We start from the raw sequence: 21,301 nt of genomic DNA on the forward strand, positions 1-21,301 counted from the left end.
AACGCCATAATCTAACCCACTAACCACCTTTTTAATGACCATATTGTCAATTCGACGTTATGTCAATACTCCCTGCGCGTTTCAAATTGCCGGCGCTGTAGGGTGCGTAACCCTTCAGCTAATACCATAATTGAGGGTTAAATCTTTACAGACGGCACTATCGTTTATTATGACACTGTCCTTGACACTGGACAACGGTTCTCAATCTGTGGATCGCGATTATTGGATATCGCGAATTATTGGATTAATTGAATTTATGAATTGATTTTCGCTGTCCTATGTCAGTGTAAAACGGAAGTATTTAGTGTCGTCAAAGCTATGATTAAGTATTAGAGTATTTTATTTTTATTCTATTTTTCACATATGTAATTAACACACAAGAATCCTTTAAGTCGTGGTTGTCATCGGAACGATGTTCATTACGAAGGAACTACACAAATACCGGATCGAGAACCGTCTGCTATTATTTTTATTTTAAGATCAAATCCTGAACCCCCTGTACTTTAGATCGGACCACTCTGTCACGTAGATGTGCGATAAAAAGTATCATACAGAATTTATCGCCAACACATTATTTGAACCACGTCCTGAAAAAGTGATGGAATATCATATTTAATCAAGTGGTGTGATCTCTAAAGAGGATAGTAAAGCTTATGTACCCTTAGTTTGAGTTTTTACGTTTTGACAAAAGTCATTGTTTTTGTTTACGTATTTCCCATATATTTCCAATCAGTTCTGATATAATCCGCTAGGGGCGCTGATTGGAAATGTATGAGAAATACGTAAACAACTACTAAAACAGTCGTTTTTGTAAAAACTCATATTAAGGATACTGGTTGGAAACGTAACTCCATTTAGCCTTGCTCTTCTGTACATAGGTTCTCGAGGCCCTCAACATCTACGTAGAGTGTGTAAAAGATAATTCAAAAATCGCGATATTCATCTCAAAAAAATTCAAGTTTGACAATCACTGACAGCTATAACTACCCATGGGATGTTTATCTTGATGGCATTTGTATAAAATATTGTTTTGAAGATCGCAGTGAGAGATATCGTTAGAAAAAGAGAAGTTGCAATTACTGGTGTTTTCATTGTTTTTTTTTCACATTTTTGTATGTAATTTAGATAACAAAATAGTGTAACGTAAGTGTTGAAGCAATTCTAAATTGAACAAATGTCCTACCTGAAAATGTATTGATTCTGTTATAATGTAAAGGACTAAGATGGAACGCCTTGTCTTTATTTCTCTCCTCACATAAGTCAAATCAACATCGCTGTTACAATAGATAGAGTTTCACCATGCTTTATTGACCTTAAGCCTATGTACCTACCTACAAATAAATAAAAGTGTATGGTTAAATTTCAAAATAACAGCATTTCGACTTCACTAGTGACATGTAAAAGTATATACAATAATAATAATATAAAAAGATATACGATTTATTTTATCTATCTGTCTGTTATGGCTAAACTTCGAAACGGCTGAACCGATTTTGTCGGAACTTCACTGGCAGTTAGCTGATGTTATAGGGAGTAACTTAGACTTAGTACTTTTATTTTATGAATATTACAACTCAGGAAATCTCCAGAGTATTTACATTTTTAAACGCGGATAAAACTGAAGCGCAAAGTTTTTTAATAAAAGCTCGGCGCTATCTCTAATATATAAAATTCTCGTGTCACAGTTTTCGTTGCCATACTCCTGCGAAACGGCTTAACCGATTTTGATGAAATTTTTTGTGCTTATCCGGTATCTATGAGAATCGGCCAACATCTATTTTTCATCCCCCTAAATGTTAGGGGTAGTACAACCCTAATTTTTTTTTATTTATATAGCAACACAACGATTGCCGGGTCAGCTAGTAGTTTATAAAAATTTAAAACGAATCCCTTGTGTGTTATTTTCATACAAAATCTTTATAAAAGACTGTTATATAATAAGGAAGAATTTCACCTTGATTTGTTTTATGGCACTGATTATCTTCTTGACACAGTTTCTGCAAGAGCAAGACAAGGTCAGATCACAGTGAACTAGCGAATTATGTGAAATAAGTAGGTACTACGTTAAGATACAGTACATATTTACCTAGACAGTAGGTATAAAAACAAAAAATCCGGCTGCTTAAATATAGTTTACTTATATCACTTCCACTATAGGCGAATTAAATCTCATTCCTTGAAATTCGCCGCCTTGAAAAAGCCGTTCGGGCTGCAAGGCGTGTCAAAGGATGAAACATACCTTCATACATATATTAATGCTCGAGAAACATTACCCTCTGTGGAATAGTAACTGACCTCAGTTACCTTAATCAATATGAACAATGTTAAGGAAATATATTTGAAAATAAGTTTATTACAATGAATACTTTCTATAACATAACAAAATACAAATACTTAATCAAATATTAGATCGCACATACAAATTATATTACCACGGTCCGTAACACGAAATAATCGAAAGATCAGTGTTATACAATCGAGTTGCTTTAATCGAATGATACGGAACACAAATAAATTAATGGCACCGCGCTAACTTCAATCACAACATTAATTCAGCCGCCCGCCTTAAACAAGCTGTGCGCCCAATCGATAAGTTCAGGCGGCCAGGGCGGGCGGGCGATAACAGTAAATAAGGTTTTGGGCGGATCGTGATTGGTGGGTTGGGTAGTGGGAGGGGCTTGTTGTAAGGGCGGGCACCCTATTGGTCGGGAGTGAGACCGAAATCGCAGTATCAGTCGGTCTGCCAAGCGCTCCGAGCGCTCAGTCGGGAGAATGTTCTGAATTTTTGTGTGAACTGTACGCTGATATTATCAAGGTAAGTTTTTGTTTTGATGTTATTGTGTTATTTTTTGTTTTTTGAAATTAATTTTTAATCAAAGTAAGGTTAATTAAATTTGATTATTATTGAAGTGTGGTCGACATTTTTGATTTTTTTTGTGTTTTAATAATATGCACGAGCTAAAACAGTAGGTAACTTTACTTAATAAATTTAGTCATGAGTAGCAGTCTATTTTTAAACGAATTAATTGCATCTCTTTTTCTGCTTCTTACCATTTGACAACAAAATTTACCTGTTTACTAAACAATATTAGATATGACTTCCTTATGTAATTGTCTCCTACACCTTATTAATAAATCAAATCAAATCATTTTTTTTATTCAAAATAGGTTCTTCACAGAGCACTTTTTAAATGTTCACCACTTCACAAGGTGTTTCGTTATGGAGAAGAAGCGGCGAAAGAAACTCCATAACACACATCTTTTAAAAAAAATGTTTTTTACAATGTTACACTTAACCTAATGGTACATGTGGAGTTGGAACTACTTTAGACCACACCGTTTTGTCAGTCAAATAATCACTTAGTTTATAGTACTCTTTTTTACATAGCGTTTGTTTAACGACATGTTTGAACTTTTTTTCTGTGAGATTCAAAATGTGGTCGGGTATTTTATTGTAGTAGCGAATACAGTTACCCGTGAAAGATCTAGCCACCTTACATAATCTATGTTTAGGAATTGCTGATTTATTTCTATTTCTAGTATTAAAGTTAAGGTGGTTACTATTTTTTTCAAACATATAGCATCAATATTCAAACATTCATTTCAAATATATAAACATAGAAGCAAACAAGTTCTTGATGGCAAGTGATGCCGCTTGACCTGCATCAATTTAAACGTTCATCTGACGGTAAGTGACCACTGTCGTCACCGCACCTGTGATCGTATCTCTGTTCGCATTTGAAATGATTCTTTTTAATTCTATGATGGTCTATTTTACTTCCCACAAAGTACTTTATGATCGCTTGTTATACCTTCTTTAATTTTACAACATTATTTTCTTAATAATCAGCTTAATAATGTAAATCAAAGCGTTTACGTTTGTGGATCTAGTTATAAAGATTTAATGTATATGGAGTATAGCATACGGAGTAATCGGACATAAATATAAATATGTAGGAGATATTGTTCCATCACGCCCACGCAACTCGGTCGCCAAAATTAGCAAACGCTACGAGATATTCAGAAATAAGTGAGGTTATTGATATTTTTAGGACTAAAAGGAGCAATCCTTTTACTTATTATGAGATTTGGTAACATGTAAGTAACTTTGAATCTATTATTATGTTTACTTATTATTGTAATAAGTATTCCTAAATTACTTTTTTTTACTTTTTGTATATTTCGCTAATATATTGAAATAAATGTTTGAAATATTAGTAACAAATTTTAATCAACAATTATTATATTACCAACTATAAACAGACGGTTATTGACGCTTCATATCTACAACTGCGCAAGCTCAGGGTTCGGTTCCCGGCGGAAAATTTTGGTTTTATAATGTGCATGTCGTGTGTTTTTATCGGTGTATTACTTTAGGAAGTCTGTATGGTTGAGTTTTGCTCTATGTAGTTAAATGAAGAAATACCTATTATTAAAAGCAAAGATAGGTAGGAAATTGCATGAAGTCTACCTTACTTTTCTTTCTTTTTAACGAGGGGAAACCTTCAAAAGGTACCCGACGACGTGGGAGAGATGTCCAGTTAAATGGGGTTTTTTACCACACTAAAACCCCGGTGGCCGTCCTCATCCCTTGTTGGAGAACTCCGGGAACTCCGACGGAACACAACCGGAGTCCTCCAAGCGCGATGCCCCGATCGGGCTCTGCACTGGGAGAGCAGTTTTCGCTCCTCCCAAACCATCTAGTGTTCACGACAGTATGCGACCACACATACCGCCGTCCTTCCCGGGGTCGCTTACTGGACGGTTCGAGCTCCCACTCTTGCCGCCCGCCCTCTTACAACAGGCGGGGGATACCGTAGCCCTATTCTAGTCCCGGAATTACAGGGACATGCATGAAGTCTACCTACCTACCTACCTGTACCTAATGGTATGTAATCTGTGCCTGTAACAGACGTCTGTAATCGATCCGAAATAGGATTGCAATCCTACTTAAGCTTGTAGCCAAATGCGTTGCTACTTCTAAAAAATAAGTCTATATTTTTCTTGTTAAGCTTAGGATGTGGGAAGAGCCACATCATTCTAACCAAATATAGCAGTATCTACTTTTTATATATCAAATTCTCGTATCATAATGTTAGTTAGTTTTTAAAGGTGGTAGAACCCTTTGTGGTTCGACTCCGGCGGCACCACCGCCACACCTATTTCTACCTAATAACAGCAGTGTTAAGCGCTGCTGTGTTCCGGTTTGAAGGGTGTGGTAAGGGAGACAGACTTTTCCGAGGCGTTCCAGCTTAGTCCTCAGGGGTAGCGGCGCATCTGTGGCCGACCTCAGGTAGGAATATCTAATCCTATCTGGGGTTGATTACAGATGTCCATGGGCGGCAGTAGCCACTTACCATCAGGTGGACTGCATGCTCGTCTGCTACTCTTATATTATTAAAAAAAAAAAAGTTACCGTAGTCCTCCGAAACGGTTTCACCGATTTTCATCAAATTTAATATGCATATTCAGTAAGTCTGAGAATCGGCTTCTATCTATTTTTCATACCCTTAAGTGGTAAGGGTTGTTCACCCTTAATATTTTTTAATTTATATGGCAACACATCGTTAGCCGGGTCAGCTAGTAATATTACATTTTTTATGTGACAGAAAAAGATGCCGTCGCAGTCGAACTGCAAAGAGATAACGACCTTTGAATCCCCTGCATTGTAATTATAGCTGCACTGCATCTTCTTAGGGTACATTTTCCATTTTAGGTGTGATATTATGACATCGGAATGTACCTTTTCGTCTAGACATCTTTGTGTCTGTAGGTACAAGACACCCACGACACTTAATCCTAGTGTGGGAATATGATTGTAGGTAACGTCATGTTTTATATGAGTTCAAGGGGCATATAATGCGCGGGCGGGGTGTTAAAGGTATTGCATAATTATTATGTAGGTTTTAAAGGACAAAGATCGTTGGTCTACTATAGACATTAGGTATAGGATATGTGCATTTTTTTTTAAATTGAGGCCGTAGATAGTTGGATTGGAATTCGAGGATCGTAGAACATAACGTAGCGTGGGTTCTGCCCACTGAAATTAGGTCAAAGAAAGAAGGTCTTTATCTTTCTTCTAAAATATGCCGCCCCTGGTGTAAGTACTTTGCCGCCTCGAGTGTTTTTAGTGTTCGTTACCCACAATGTAAAAATGGAACCCTATTTCTAAGCCACCGGTGTGTTCGTTTGACACAGGGCTCTATCTCTTGAAACGTTATAGATAGACACTTGCATGTTCGTTTGTCACAGGGCTCTATCTCTTGAAACGTTATAGATAGACACTTGCATGTGAGTTTGTCACAGGGCTCGATCTCTTGAAACGTTATAGATAGACACTTGCATTTTTACAGAGTATGTATAGCGGTGGGTGCTACTTACACGATTGTTGATAACCGCGTAAGTCGAATTCGCATAAGTCGGGGTATGCATGTACATACCATCATATGGTATGACTTCAAATGTGTTGACTTCGCGAAACAAATACAAATGTTTACATGAATAATTGTAGGGTTAGTAAGTTTATTTTTTATAATCGGGAATTGCGGGACACTCAAAATTGAAAATCGCGTAAAACTCCGAATTCGCGTAAGTCGGGGTAGCGTAAGTCGGGGTATTAATGTGCTAAAAATAAAAAAGCTTGAGAATAAATGGGGTTCGCCATACAAGGAACCGCTATTTTTTGGTGTTTTTCGCTTTATCTATTGAATCGCAATAAGTACAAGCTTTACAATAAAGTTACTTCTAAGGCTACTTTGATAACAAATTCTAAAAATAAAAATACATGAAACTTTGGTGGTACGGAACCCTCCGTATGCGAGTTCGATTCGCACTTCGCCAAATATTTTTCTATTTTTTGTGTTAGGTGTATTTTTGTCAAACTACCTATAAGTTATATGTTTGTAAAGTAATAAGATTAGACCTAAACCCTGGCAGAAAACAAAAAGGAATCACAACGAAGATTACATCCCGAGCAATATAGCTAAGCGGAAGATTTAATTTCTGTCCCTCTTTAAATATAGATGTGATGTTGCGTTGTTTAAACAGGAGGCGGAGGTCCTCTGGGAGGTCGTAATTGAAAGACAAACAGGGAGGGACCATTCGCAACGAATTCATTATTTCTACATTAAGTTCATTCCGCTTACACGCCGTCGATTCCGTTAGACGGGATACTTAAGTAAAAGCTCCGGGAATTGGTGGGTAGGTGGTCCTTGCTACAATTAGAATTGACTTATTATTCAGCTTTTAGTGCATAAAGGACATATAAGGTTTTTTTTTTTGGGTATATAGATACCTATGTTTTCTCAATTTAGCCTATGAGGAGCCTTAATATTTATTGAAGCTTTTGAGTTTGCTTTGTTAATCTGCTAGATGTTGCCCTCTGAACAGTTAATCTCAATAATTAATGTCTTCATTTCTCGTCTCGTAATTAACTATTATACGAGTAAGTAGCTAGATAGGTAGGTAACCTACTCGTTGAAATCTTATAAATAAACTATTTATTTCTAAGAACGCGACCTAATTTTATCACTGTCATGAATGAACATCATAAATGTAGTTCGTAGACGTTTCTGTAGAAGGATGTGGATTCTGGCTGGGCTACATATGAGGGTATCGCCTTCCTATTCTATATGGAGTTGGTTGCAGATATGCATGGGTGAGATGGGGTAGAAGGCAGATAATCTGGCGGTGACCACTTACCATTCCTTGCAAGTTAATTTGCTATTCCAATCTTATAAAAATCTCTATGTTTAAACTGAAGATAATTTTATCCGAGACCCAAAAACATGTTTAGGGGAAGATAATAAGGCGGCGCGTTGTCTCGCAAAGTAATTTTCATCAAATCAACAACGCAGATGTCATTTCGGAGGCGTCGCCTATTCAATTACTTTTATAAGTAAATTCTATCACTTTTATAAGTAAATTCAGACTCAATTTGCATGTTTATACTTTTTCTGCGAGGCGTAAGCCTGCTTAGTTAAACTTTTTTCGTCAAAGCAATGTTGTCATAACAATTTCAATAAAATTTTATTTGCTTTTTTCGCGATGGAATTGATTTGTTCTCAGAATTTGTACATCAATTGTTGTCAGTAGGAATGTATTACTTTTTCATTAAAGTAGGTATTTGTATTGGATTGATGTTAACAAAAATATAATATAACAAGATTTTGGTACCTATCTATTATTTGCAGTGTGTTAGGAATAATTATATTGTTGTCTTATTTAAGTTTAAACGAATTTTATATTTATGTAGGTACGTGGAGGTAGATACTTCCCTACATACTTAGTATCTACTTATTCACGTATAGGTATTAATTACACATATCTATGAATTAAATAATTAAGAATCTACATACTGCAATAAGTTATATTTGGTTTATATTTAAAAACGAGATATTTGCAATAACTAGCCAAGACCCATAGATAAGTATAGATATCTCACCACCTTGTAATTGAAGGAAGCCATTAAATGGCTTGAACGGCTGACAGTTCAGTCAGCTTTCTTGGTGTAATTTACGCGGAACAATGCCAACATGCGCAGGTTAGTGGTGAAAAAATACGAAATCGAAGAAAAAGTGCGGAGTAATATCGTTTCATTCGTAAATGATCTAAAAACTACATATTTTTTAATGTTATTCAAACATGAAAATAGAAGATAGTGACAATTTCAAAACTATTTATACTATATTTGTCAAAACTGGTTACATTTTCCGCTTAGTCTCCCAGGACCCACCAAGCAGACCCACCAGTGGGTCTGTGAAGACTGATATGTCTCAATGGTCCCACTGGTGGGTCCTGGGAGACTTGTTTGTCTTCCAAGACCCACTATCCTAAATTAAAACCTGCTTAAATTATTAGACCAGTGTATACAATTTTTGAAACCAAAAATATATATATGAAGCCTATTGGAGAAGGACGAGAATATTTTTTTTTTTTTTTTTTTTTTTTTTTTTTTTTTTTTTTTTTTTTTTTTTTTTTTTTTTTTTTATAATTTAAGAGTAGCAGACGAGCATGCAGTCCACCTGATGGTAAGTGGCTACTGCCGCCCATGGACATCTGTAATCAACCCCAGATAGGATTAGATATTCCTACCTGAGGTCGGCCACAGATGCGCCGCTACCCTTGAGGACTAAGCTGGAACGCCTCGGAAAAGTCTGTCTCCCTTACCACACCCTTCAAACCGGAACACAGCAGCGCTTAACACTGCTGTTATTAGGTAGAAATAGGTGTGGCGGTGGTGCCGCCGGAGTCGAACCACAAAGGGTTCTACCACCTTCAGAATATAACAAATATAAAGGAAAAAATAAATTACGTTTATTTTTCCCTTTATTTTTGAATACCAGAGTTGTAGATTATTAGACTTTAGACTTGTAGTACTGCCGGAAATCGAGACAAACCGATTTGTACCCTTAAAAACTCATCCCCCCAGTCGCTAAGTGTAGCGACCGCAAATCGCCCGTAATTTATTACTACGTTTTTATTAGCTTGACCTGTATGTATGTAACGGAATCTTTGTCCAATTTATTTAAAATTTTGAACAATTATCAAGAACCGATGACAATACATTTTAATAATTTTATCCCATTCTCGTCATCAAGAGATCAGTTTTAAGGATTTTCCTTGTGCGATTTTAGCGTGTTTTTAGTTTTTAAACTATTATTATTTATATCTTTATTTTTGTTATATTTTCTTCCTTTTTCAATAGGTTTCACTGTACTATATATTTTTTTCACATTTTACCTATTTTGAAGCTATCTGCACTGGTCTATATTCACAGTGTTCGAAAATAAAACAATTGATTTTATTTGTCACTGTCATTTTATTTTCATTGATATTTATTTAATTCATAATTATTTTATAAATAAAAATGGATGTATCCGATTCATCGTCACGTTCCAATTCGGAAATTAAGTTTTTACCTAGAAGGGGCGGAACTGTATTGTTATATACTGGGTACCAGTATTATAAAAAAAAAGTATATAAAAATGGGTCCAGTATATGGCAGTGCAGCATGAGAAAAAAGTTCAAATGTAGTGGCTCACTGACAATACAAGAGGTAAGTACGATGTTATTATTAATTTCACGCTGGGGAAATACTGACCAATATCATACTCCTTGTTACCCTTAACATTTTATTTTCATTACTTTAATTGATAATAACTAAGTAGGTTGCCACTGTTATTGGCTATCCAACAGTATTTTACTTAAGACGATTTAGCCCTGGAAGTCGAGAAAAGGGGCGCAGGGTCGTTTTGGAGAGTTAGGGCTGCGGCAGTTTACTGTGAGACACGGACCAGTCACATCTCCAAGGCGAAATTGTTTGTCTGGTCGATCAACAATCGACTAACTCACTTATTTAATTTAAAGTATTATTTTTTTTATTTTTCAGAATCCTCTTTGTGTTTTAAAAAACACTCAACATAGCTCAGACCCACAAGCGCCTTGCAATCCCGATTTAACCAAAAATATAGTGGCGGAAACAATAGAAACGGCAAAAAAATATGTAACAATTTCCACAAGTCCAATACCAAAAATTTTTAAAGAAAAAATTGAAAATCCTATAAAAGATACAGGCTTAAACCTCATAACCAAACCACCCTCGTACGGAAATAAAAAAAGCCTTTTATATAATGCGAGGAAGCAATCACTGGGTGTAACTAAATGTGTATTTAATTACGTGACAGATGTAGAAATTCCTGATAAATTTAGATCCTTTTTGTTAGCCGACTACAGTTGCAACGAAAACCGAATTATGTTATTTTCCGCAAAGGAGTCGAGAGACCTATTTTCTTCGATTAAAGAGGTGTTCTGCGACGGAACATTCTCGAGCTGTCCTACTCCTTTCGTACAGTTATTTACAATGTTTGGTAATTTGGATGATTCTGTCAATAATGTTAATATGGTCCCGCTATGTTATGCGTTACTATGTAACAAAAAAGAAGAAACATACTTTGCCCTTTTCGAAATTCTAAAATCGCAGTTCCCGAATTGGAGACCCACAAAATTTCATGTAGATTTCGAAGTTGCATCTACAAATGCAATACTTAAATCATTTCCTGATGTTTTAGTAAAGAAGTGTTATTACCATATGACGCGTAGTCTCTGGAGGCGGGCTAAGAAATTAGGATTAAATAAAAGAACAGATAAACGTATTGTTGCACTCTGTGGGGTTCTTCCCTTATTGCCAGAGAACATGATACCTGATGGATGGGAATATATTTTATCGCAATTTCCTAGTTCAGAAAAATTAAATAAATTTAAAAATTATATGCAGAGGTACTGGCTAAAAGAAAAAGCATTTATAAGCCAGTGGTGTGTTTATAAAGAACGGCACAGAACGACGAACATTCTGGAAGGCTGGCACTCGAAACTTAATAGGAATATAAACAAAAATTATGTGACTCTGCTAAAACTTTTAAGTTTTTTGCAAAAACAAGGATCGACATTTTCTAAACGGCTACAACGTTATATAGACAGAGATCAATTTATTATTGATACTCAGTTAGAATTAATACGTAATCAAATTACAATTGGACATTTCCTTGAAAAATTAAGATAAGATGTTATTTATAGTATGTAAGTAAAGGTTCACGCGTAGTTTACTATAGTTGTTTTTTAAGAGGAAATTATTTTTTTAATGTTACTATTTAGCAATAATTAGTGTGAAATAAAGTGAAGTAACCTAAAAGAAAGAGGAAATAATTGTTAGTGTTTGTATTAACAATATGTGAAAGTGAGGCAATAAAGTGAAATATCTATCTAAAGGACATCTAGCAGTAAGGTGAATAAATAAAGGATTATTTTTATTAGCAATAAGTGAAATATGAAGGACATTTTTTTAAATAAGGTGAATAACAAACAAGGTTTTATTTTTTTTGTAAGTAAATAATAATATACGAGTTTTTATTTTATTTTGGAATACTCAAAAAGTTTTTTTATTTCTTAACTAGCTAACCCGGCTAGGTCTGTTTCGCCTAACATTATATGAAAAAGCAGACGTACCCTGCCGTACAGTTACCCTACCTCTACCGCATACTTATATCCTCTAATACACCCTGTAGATTCGTGGTGGGTCTAAGAAGACATAAAATAAAATAGTCTCAATGGTCCCACCGTCTGGTGGGTCCATTGAGACATATCAGTCTTCACAGACCCACTGGTGGGTCTGCTTGGTGGGTCCTGGGAGACTAAGCGACATTTTCTTGTTAGGAGTGAGTAATCTTTACTAATCTATGCGAAGACCTGGCTACGATTACTATGACAATAACAGCCCGGATCAATAAATATGAGGATCGTGTAAATAAATGCACTTACAAATAAAATAAATGTAAGCCCACATAATACAAATTGAATTATTTTAATACTCGGTAAACGGACGGTATAACCCTACAATAGAGAGCGGATTAGTTACAAATTCAATTGTGCGAAAAATTCATCGAGCGAGCGGGCCCGTCTGTCAACATGGCCGCCGCGGATGGAACTCCAAATTTAAAATTTAAACGGTCGCGTTCAGTTTTAAAAATAAAAATGTCAAACTATAGGCATGTGCCTGTGCAATATTTATTGTATGATTTTGTACCGTGCCTATTTACTTACGTAATATTTTTTTCTAAGTTCAAATATTATTCTCAACTTTCTTTCACATTACCTATATCATACATTTCGGTAGATAATGTTGTACTGAAATGCTGCTTGAGGTTATTGCTCAGCTTTGTATTTTATAAGGTAATCAATTAAATAGATCGTGCACATTTCTAGCTTGCTGCGCTGAAGCGCTATAAAGCGCTAGAAAACATGAGTATGAAGACAAGCTTCGCAAACACATAATAATTTTATTGTCTGTATGAAGTTTCATAGATAAAGCAGCACAAGTGTGATAGTGCTGCCGCGGTCGATCGGCAGACTTATGCAAAACGGATCGTTAGTTTCAGTGCACTGGCAGACGAATAATATTTAATTTTCTGTTTACTAAAGCTTAACTTAATTTTATTCATTTATAAAAGAAAGATTTTATCACTATTAATATTTTTGGCTCTCCGCCTAATCATTGGGGTAAATCTTATAGATAGATATTATCTAGATATATAGAGTTCTGTTTAAAAATTAATACAAACTCGCATGGTAATATATTTACTTTTTAGTACTTATACATTTAATCTCTATGCAGATACAATATTATCAAATATTAAAGAGAAAACTTTATAAGTTTAACGTCCCCACACTAACCGTACCTGGATTCAATCTCCTAGAATCTACATTTCAACAGTCGTAGCTAAATTATAAAGTACCGTTCTTGTTTAAAATAATAGCTGGAGCAAACTTAACCCCGCGCCATTGAATTCTCCGAGTGTTTAGGGAGATAGGGAGTAAGCGCCGAAAGCCATCATTAAATATTAATCGACGAATTAACTCCATGTCTTCGCCCGTCGACACCAATTAAGCGCACAAAGTACCAGAGTAAATAACGGGCTCGTCGAATTAATTTTGTACTCTACGCTCAATGATTCGGAATTCAAAACGCAGTTTGTTTAAAGGTACGCTCCGACATAATTTTGTCTATTTAAATTTAGAACGTCACGGGAACTTTGAATAATTAATACGTCGTAGGTTTCTACCTACTTATTCGACGAATTATGTTTCTGATTATAGATATTTCCCTACGACGAATTGTGTACTTAAAATGAACGTGAGAAATAAGAAATGTATTTTTAACCAACAAAAGGATATTAATGTCGCTAATGCGACTTATTTCAGTCGGGTTCGGTACCCATTTCTTTTAAATTATGATAAATTTGATTTCGTTAAAAATAAAGTAAGAATTCTTACGAAAAACACCATGTCAAAATGGCAAAATCAGATTGATTTTCAATCTTAGGAAAATTCTTCTTTCAATCATAAACCTAAACCTTACAGTAGGTAAGTGGCTTTTTTTCTACAAGAATAATGGTTTAAAGAGGCTCTTAAATATTTTTCTCCTAAAGCTATTATGGGATATTTTTCCTTAGAAAATAGGTATCTTCTTAGGATTTTTTCCAGAATGCTTCTATTGACGAGAGAAATACTGAAGCTAATTAGGCTACAAGAAGGGCTTTTGACGGCGTAACAATCATTATGCTAGATGATTTCAAACAGTCTTTTTGCTTCAAATATAGTGATAAAATTTAAAAACTGCTGCAAATAAGTGTACCACGTCGTTAACATCCTAGATTACGAAGACTCCGGCTTCGATCCCAGGTTAGGCTTATTGTGTTCACGACTGATGATGATGAAAAGCTTTTTTTATACTCAAATACTGCTCATAATGTAAGTAAAATACAAAATTAGGTATGTATATCTCTTTTTGAGTCTGGGAGAACATCTCAATGTTGCAAATTTATCCGCGTTAGAACAACATGGCGAATTACGCTCTAGTTACCTCATTTATTAATTAACTTATCTTACATGCTTGAGTAATTTTTTATTCAAAAAATCAAAGTTGGTAAAAATACTACGCAAGGTGTACTAAAATTAAACTAGAAGTAAATAAAATTAAATTATAAATAATAATTATTATTATTATAATTAACTTATCTTGTTCTCTTGAAAAAGGTAATCAAGAAATCTATATTTATTTTATATTAAAGCTAAAGACATTGCCTACTATAATTAATTAATTGCTTACGCAGTAATCTTTGGACGTACCTACCTATTCTGATTTGAGCTTTTTGCTTTAGATAGGTCGTTTATTGAGAAATGTTTAAAGCTATAGCGTATACCTGGATAACCTGGTAACCTGGAATCGGAGATCCAGTTTCAACTTTCGTAATGAGTCTATAGATAAGGTAGGTCGATTAAATTGTTCATTAATTGAAGATGGTGTCCTGCTAAATATCACTGAACATACATGGGGGTAAATCGATGAGTATGAGAGTCCCCTCACCAAAGACCCTTGCACTATTCATGGGACACCCTGTCTATATTAATCGAATACCAATAAAAGCATAGGTTGAAACTAGAAAACAATTCAAATCCCTCGTCATCTGTTCTATTCGGTACAGAATCCGTTAAAAATTCAAACCCGAGAACTATCTAACAAACATTTCGTAACAATTGGAGCCGGGAACCAACTGGTACCTTATAAAGATTAAATAGTATTTCACTATAGAATCTCAAAGGAAACTTGGCGTTGAATGCTCGGGTGGATCGGATTTCGTGGGGTGTGCTTAGGTATTGGTGTCTGAGGATAAGTATTATGTAAGTTGTTTGTAACAGTAAATAAAAACATCGTAAGGAAACCTACTTGAGAAATCTTAAAAAAAAGTTATCAAAAGTATGTGAAGTCTATCAATTCGCACTTGGCCAACGCGGTGGACTATGGCCTAATCCTTCTCATTCTGAGAGGAGAACCGTGTCCAGCAGTGGGACAGCAATGGGTTGATGATGATATTGATTATTTGTGTTTATAATTTGGAAGATATCGCGATCGTTGTACGTGATAAGAGTATTTTTGAAGCATTTTTCGGTTGTATTTAAGCCAATGATAACTACCTATATATGTAAGCAACCGGTAATTGAAAATATTACTGCAGATAACATAATAATGCACAATAAATAAGTAAGTTGGTAATTAACTTCTATAAATTTCAACCAAGTGTAAAACCGTTAAAATATAAGCAATTCATGAGTCCAAACAGTTTAGCGTAAAAACTAATCCGTAACTAATACAGTAAACCACTGTCACCCTACCGTCCCCTACGCACTCGACAAGCAGATTCGAGTGTCCCCTTTAGTTACGGATTATCCGGAGAAATGCACAACATGTTGTCAATTCTGCGGTCGTGTTGTCGATAAATTGGGACATGTTTGCGCGGTGAATTCCGAAAATGAGGGACAATGGCATGTTCAACACTTCAATCAATTTGTAGATAAGTCGCATGACACACGAATATAACTATGGCCATTTAACTATGGCATAGACAATAGAGTTGCATGGTAATTTAAATGTTAAAGGCTCCTCTTTTTTCTCTCTTTAAGTTTTAGTTTTATTTTTGTAAGTCATCAATTTGTGGTGTAAGACTTACCTAGATATATAGTAGACAGTTTCAAATTATATCTGATGTTGGACGAAAATTCGCGGTACGGTGTGTAAAAGTCATATGCAGTCGACGGGAGTGAATTCGTAGTTTCTTTCGAAGGTGGTAGATACCTTTGTAACTTGACTCCGGCGGCACCACCGCCGTACATATTTTTGCCTAATAACAGCAGTGTTAAAAGCTGCTATGTTCTGGTTTGAAGTCTGTGGCAAAGAAGACATTTCAAGCATTCCAGCGTAGTCCTCAAAGGTAGCGGCGCATCTGTAACTACCACAGGTATAAATCTAATCTTATTTGGGGTTGATTACAGATGTCCGTAGGCAGTAACCACTTGCCATCAGGTGGACTGAACGCTCATCTGCTACTCCTATATTATAAAAAAACTTAACTGTCTGTTTAACACATCTACTTAAGCAGACAATAGACAACATTAGATGCATCAAATTTTATTTTCCACGGGTCAACTGTTCATACTTGTAATTATAAATCCCGTATCGGCCATATGGTGTTGATGCCATGATATATCTGGTGCGCCCCCTGGGGGCTCGTTCGAGCAAGTGGAACACTTGTATCGGAACTAATCGGTTTCGGAGGGATTGAGACGATCCGTGATATGATACGCTTGCGTTGTTATTATTTTCGAAATGTTTTCAAATATATATTTCTTTTAATTTTTAAACGAAAGCAAAATATGTCCTATTTTCAATTTACGAGCATTAGGAACTTCCGAAAAAATTCATTACTCTTAAGTAGGGATGTTATGAATATTAAATTCTGGATATGGGAACCGATTTATCAAAAATAATAATGGAATGATTTAGGATAAAATGTTTAAATCTATTGTAAAATTAATTCTATATAAAAAGCGTCTTATAATGCAAATCACTATTTAAATGATAAATCCGCATAACTCCAGCTCCATCAGAAATAATTAATTATATTTATCTTCTACTATCTATGTAAAATTGTATAATATTTACTTTTTAAAAGCAAATTTGCACACGTATGTAGTTTCATTCGCCGCTTCTTCTCCATAGCAAATAACCTACTGAAGAGCTACGAGTACCAGTTTGTTGACGTTCAAAAAGAGTTGTATATTAATTAATTTTGAATAAATGAGATTTGATTTTTAATTTGATTATCCAATTTGATTTGATTTGATTATCCAAGTTTACGATATTTTCGGTTAAGAATATTACATTTTAAGTAATAGTAAAAGTGATGAAAATACAAATATCTACTTTGTGATGATTTGATTTAATTTGTAAGGTTGAGTATACGACCAAAATTAAAGACTATGAAAAAAATATCATATTCAACTTCCTTACTCACCATTTATTACAATTACGAAAAAATCACGCCTCCGAATAATGCCAGAATATCAAAAAACCCCATAACGCAACATATGCAATCATTAAAATAATGTAATGCCATTTAACGTAATCAATTTGAAGGGTAGTTGGCGAGGGGTGCCACAAATTAACTAATCACACCCCCTAATGATCGGTTCAGTGTGTCATCGGGAGCAGCCCTGATATTGACTTTGTTGATTTTGGCATTAGGGACGGCAACTTTACAGCAATGTTGATTTATTTGTTGATGTGTTGAGTTTAAAGTTATGTTGTGTGTTGAGTTAGCATTATGAGGGTGTTGATAAATGTTATTTTGTTTGTGTTCTTCTTAAATACGTGATAAACTATTATCTTTTATTGACTTTCTGGGTGTAAGAGCTTAAAATTAACGAGGAATAATCCACCTTTTTTTTATATAAGAGTAGCAGACGAGCATGTAGTCCACCTGATGGTAAGTGGCTACTGCCGCCCATGGACATCAGTAATTAACCCCAGATAGGATTAGATATCCCTATCGGAGGTTGGCCACAGATGCGTCACTACCCCTGAGGACTAAGCTGGCATGCTTCGGAAAAGTCTGTTTCCCTTACCACACCCTTCAAACCTACCTAATAACAGCAGCGCCTAACACTGCTGTTATTAGGTAGAAATAACCTAAAAGGTGTGGCGGTGGTGCCGCCGGAGTCGAACCACAAAGAGTTCTACCACCTTCAATAATAAAACTATAGTCTAAACTAAAGTCATTTTAAACTAGATATTCATTCCATGTTTAAGGACCTGTTATAAAGCCTCAAACTATTTTTTAATAGTGTTGCCGTAATTAAACCTATACAAGTTTCTTACTTTGATATTTTCACCAACCTTAAAAACTTATATAATTTTAAAACCACAATGTACCTAAACAATAGAAAGAAATCTCGGAGTATTTTTCCTTTCTTGTACCGCCGAATAAATTGCAACTTAAAACTACATCTGGCTACCCTCAAAGGGCCATACGTTATCGCACCCTCGACCAATTGATATTCGATACACTAGATTCACACGCACATAGCTATTTGTAGGTCGCTATTGTCATACTAACGCACCCGGTTTTCCTCGGTTCTATTTGACCTGGGGGGTTACTACCATCTCATAAAACGATATTATTTTAATCATTCATTGAAATTTTGTACCACGACTACGTTAAAGTAAGATTGTTTTTATAATACTACAATAAGCAGTTTAGTAGGATGTCGGTCGATATTATTCATTTTTTTGCAGGAAATTTAACTTTTTAAGCAAAATATGACAATTTCAGTTGGTTTTATAAAATGGATAAGTGAAAAATGAATAAGAGTTTAAGTTGGTTCAACTGCATATGACGGATCAAGACCGTAGCACGAAAGAGTTGACACTAGTTTCGATGTATTGTTTCCTCTTGGATAAGGAATAGCATAGAAGAACTGTTATAGTCATTGCTCTGAGAGGAATAGACAAATTACTCATTCTTTTACATCACTCAGCAGAATAAAACAATACTCTTTTAAGGAGGTCGTAGTACGAAACAAAATAATGTTGATGTAATATTGAAATAAAAGTATCCTGGACTATGATGGTTTTTAATGGTGGTAGGCCCCCTGTTTTATTATAATGAGATTCTTTATTAGTTCGGGCTTTGGGGTAAATGTGGCGAATTTGATATAATGATGTGAAATAATTATGTTGTGTGAGTTTTGGGTAATTTATGTTTGTCGCATCATTTGTTTTTGTGATGAGAGAAAATGGTTCTCATTTTAATAAATATGTTTCTTTTTTATTTGCTAGCTTTATTGTTTCGTAGTTAAGGGTATACCCTTAACCTTAGCTTAGACCTCGCGGACTATAACTTTGTAATGGCTCGTCTATACGTTTTTATTTTTATTTTTCAAAATAATATTTTATTAGTCTTTACAACCCTTAACAAAAGCATAAATTAACAGTGCTATAAAAACTTAAAGATAATGATACGAATATTATTCAAACATTTTTCAACATACTATTTATAAACATTGATCTACATACTATAATATGTATTTTTTTTCAAGCTTCGTTCCATTTCTAAGATTATATCCAACAGCAGAAGACTAATAGATAAATGAGTGAAAAATATTATCTAGACTCAAGATTTTGTAGTACTGCAACCGTAAGTTTTTGATAATCATTTAAGATCCGTTTAATTATCTTTGATTTTAAAGGCATTTTCATTATTGCAGAATGGAAGCCACAAACCTGGCAATGTCGCCGCGGGAGTCGCTGAAGCCGCGCTCCGAACACAAAGCGTTGCAGATGACCAGCAGTTGCAAGCCTAATCAGGTAGGCATTTTTTTTACGTCAAGAAAACTCGTCACGACTGCCTTCTTAATAATGAATGAAACGTATGATTTAGAAATTAATAGACGGATTTATATTTATTTATTTTAATTTCATTTATTTTGAAATTCAATGGATTTTATTCAAAATTAGTATAATTACTTTCATATGTTTAAAGATAAAGATATTATTACATTTTTGCTTGCTTTCCGCACACCAACCACAGCACAGCAACCTAAACTTATTTAAAAATATTTTAAATAAGTTTAGGTTTTACCGTTACATAATATGGTAAAATATTTTGTGGTTCAACGGTGGCCTCTTTACCTATTTCTGGTTTATATGTTAAATTGTAGCTAGTTTAATGAGTATCTGATTTAGAGACATAATAATTACGCCTTGTCGTTCCAACTCGCTCAACTTGTAATTCCAATAGCGCCCTATTTGTGGCCGACATCAGGAATGTATAGTTATTTACAGGTGTCGACCAACCAGCAAGTCGAATACGTCATTAGCTACTTCACTTGCATTATCAGGTGGACTGAATTCTCCTTCAACTTAACAACATTATCCACAGGTCGGCACAGTGCTGCTATACGGAGTTCCCATCGTATCGCTGGTCATCGAAGGTGTGGAACGGCTCTGTTTGGCGCAGATATCGAACACACTGCTCAAACAGTTTTCCTACAACGAGATCCACAACCGACGGGTGGCGTTAGGCATCACATGCGTGCAATGCACCCCCGTGCAATTGGAGATACTGAGGCGGGCTGGTGCGATGCCGGTGTCATCGAGGCGGTGTGGTGAGCATTAAGAAATTGATTTAAGCAATAGTGTTGTAAGCATGAGTAATATAAATAATAATTAACATGTAGTAGTGACTAGCTCTATGGGTGCTGTAGAAGGCACGTTAAACCGTCGGTTCTGGTTGGCTCATTTACATTATTATTAATTATTGTATTTTCGTAGTAATATCCCTTTCTAAAATTATCTGCATGTATGGTGTAAAATTATACTTGTCATGGTGATAAAATGATTAAGATGGCTTACCTAATTTTCATAAACAACGGTAGATAGCTTTATAAGTTGTAGTATTTGTAACTTAGAAATAATCTTCGAAATAAATAAATGTAAATATCTGTCTTCATATTAGGCTTATTATTTTCTTTGTACGCTTATCATAATTAAAACATTCTAACAGGCATGATAACGCGGCGCGAAGCCGAGCGGCTGTGCAAGTCGTTCTTGGGCGATAATGCACCGCCGAGGTTACCCGATGACTTTGCGTTTGCAGTCCACCACGAGTGTGCTTGGGGTTGTCGTGGCGCTTTCTTGCCCGCTAGGTGAGACAGGTTTTGTAATAAGATTTGTATTCGTCATTAAATTATTGCTCGAATTAGTAACTATCTTGACACATTGGATTAATGGATTTATATCATACTAGCTGACCCGGCAAGTTGTGTTGCCATATAAATAAAAAAATGTTAAGGGCGAACAACCCTTATCACTTAGGAGTATAAAAATAGATAGTAGCCGATTCTCAGACCT

General features: G+C 35.2%; 1 protein-coding gene across 1 annotated transcript in view; it reads left to right on the top strand.

Annotated features, from left to right (window-relative positions):
• Positions 1–2,751: 2,751 nt before the first annotated feature.
• The window catches only part of fuss (SKI family transcriptional corepressor fussel), a 33,379-nt gene continuing 14,829 nt past the window's right edge, over positions 2,752–21,301 (top strand). Inside the window, exons 1-4 of the mRNA XM_073082310.1 lie at positions 2,752–2,815; positions 19,657–19,756; positions 20,331–20,556; positions 20,955–21,096. Coding sequence (XP_072938411.1) covers positions 19,658–19,756; positions 20,331–20,556; positions 20,955–21,096 — 467 coding nt within the window. The 5' untranslated portion in view covers positions 2,752–2,815; position 19,657. The remainder of the gene's footprint in view (positions 2,816–19,656; positions 19,757–20,330; positions 20,557–20,954; positions 21,097–21,301) is intronic.

Source organism: Epargyreus clarus, unplaced genomic scaffold, assembly GCF_041222505.1.
Source record: "Epargyreus clarus isolate Ecla_fem2 unplaced genomic scaffold, WU_Ecla_fem_2.2 ptg000017l, whole genome shotgun sequence".
Lineage (NCBI taxonomy): Eukaryota > Metazoa > Arthropoda > Insecta > Lepidoptera > Hesperiidae > Epargyreus > Epargyreus clarus.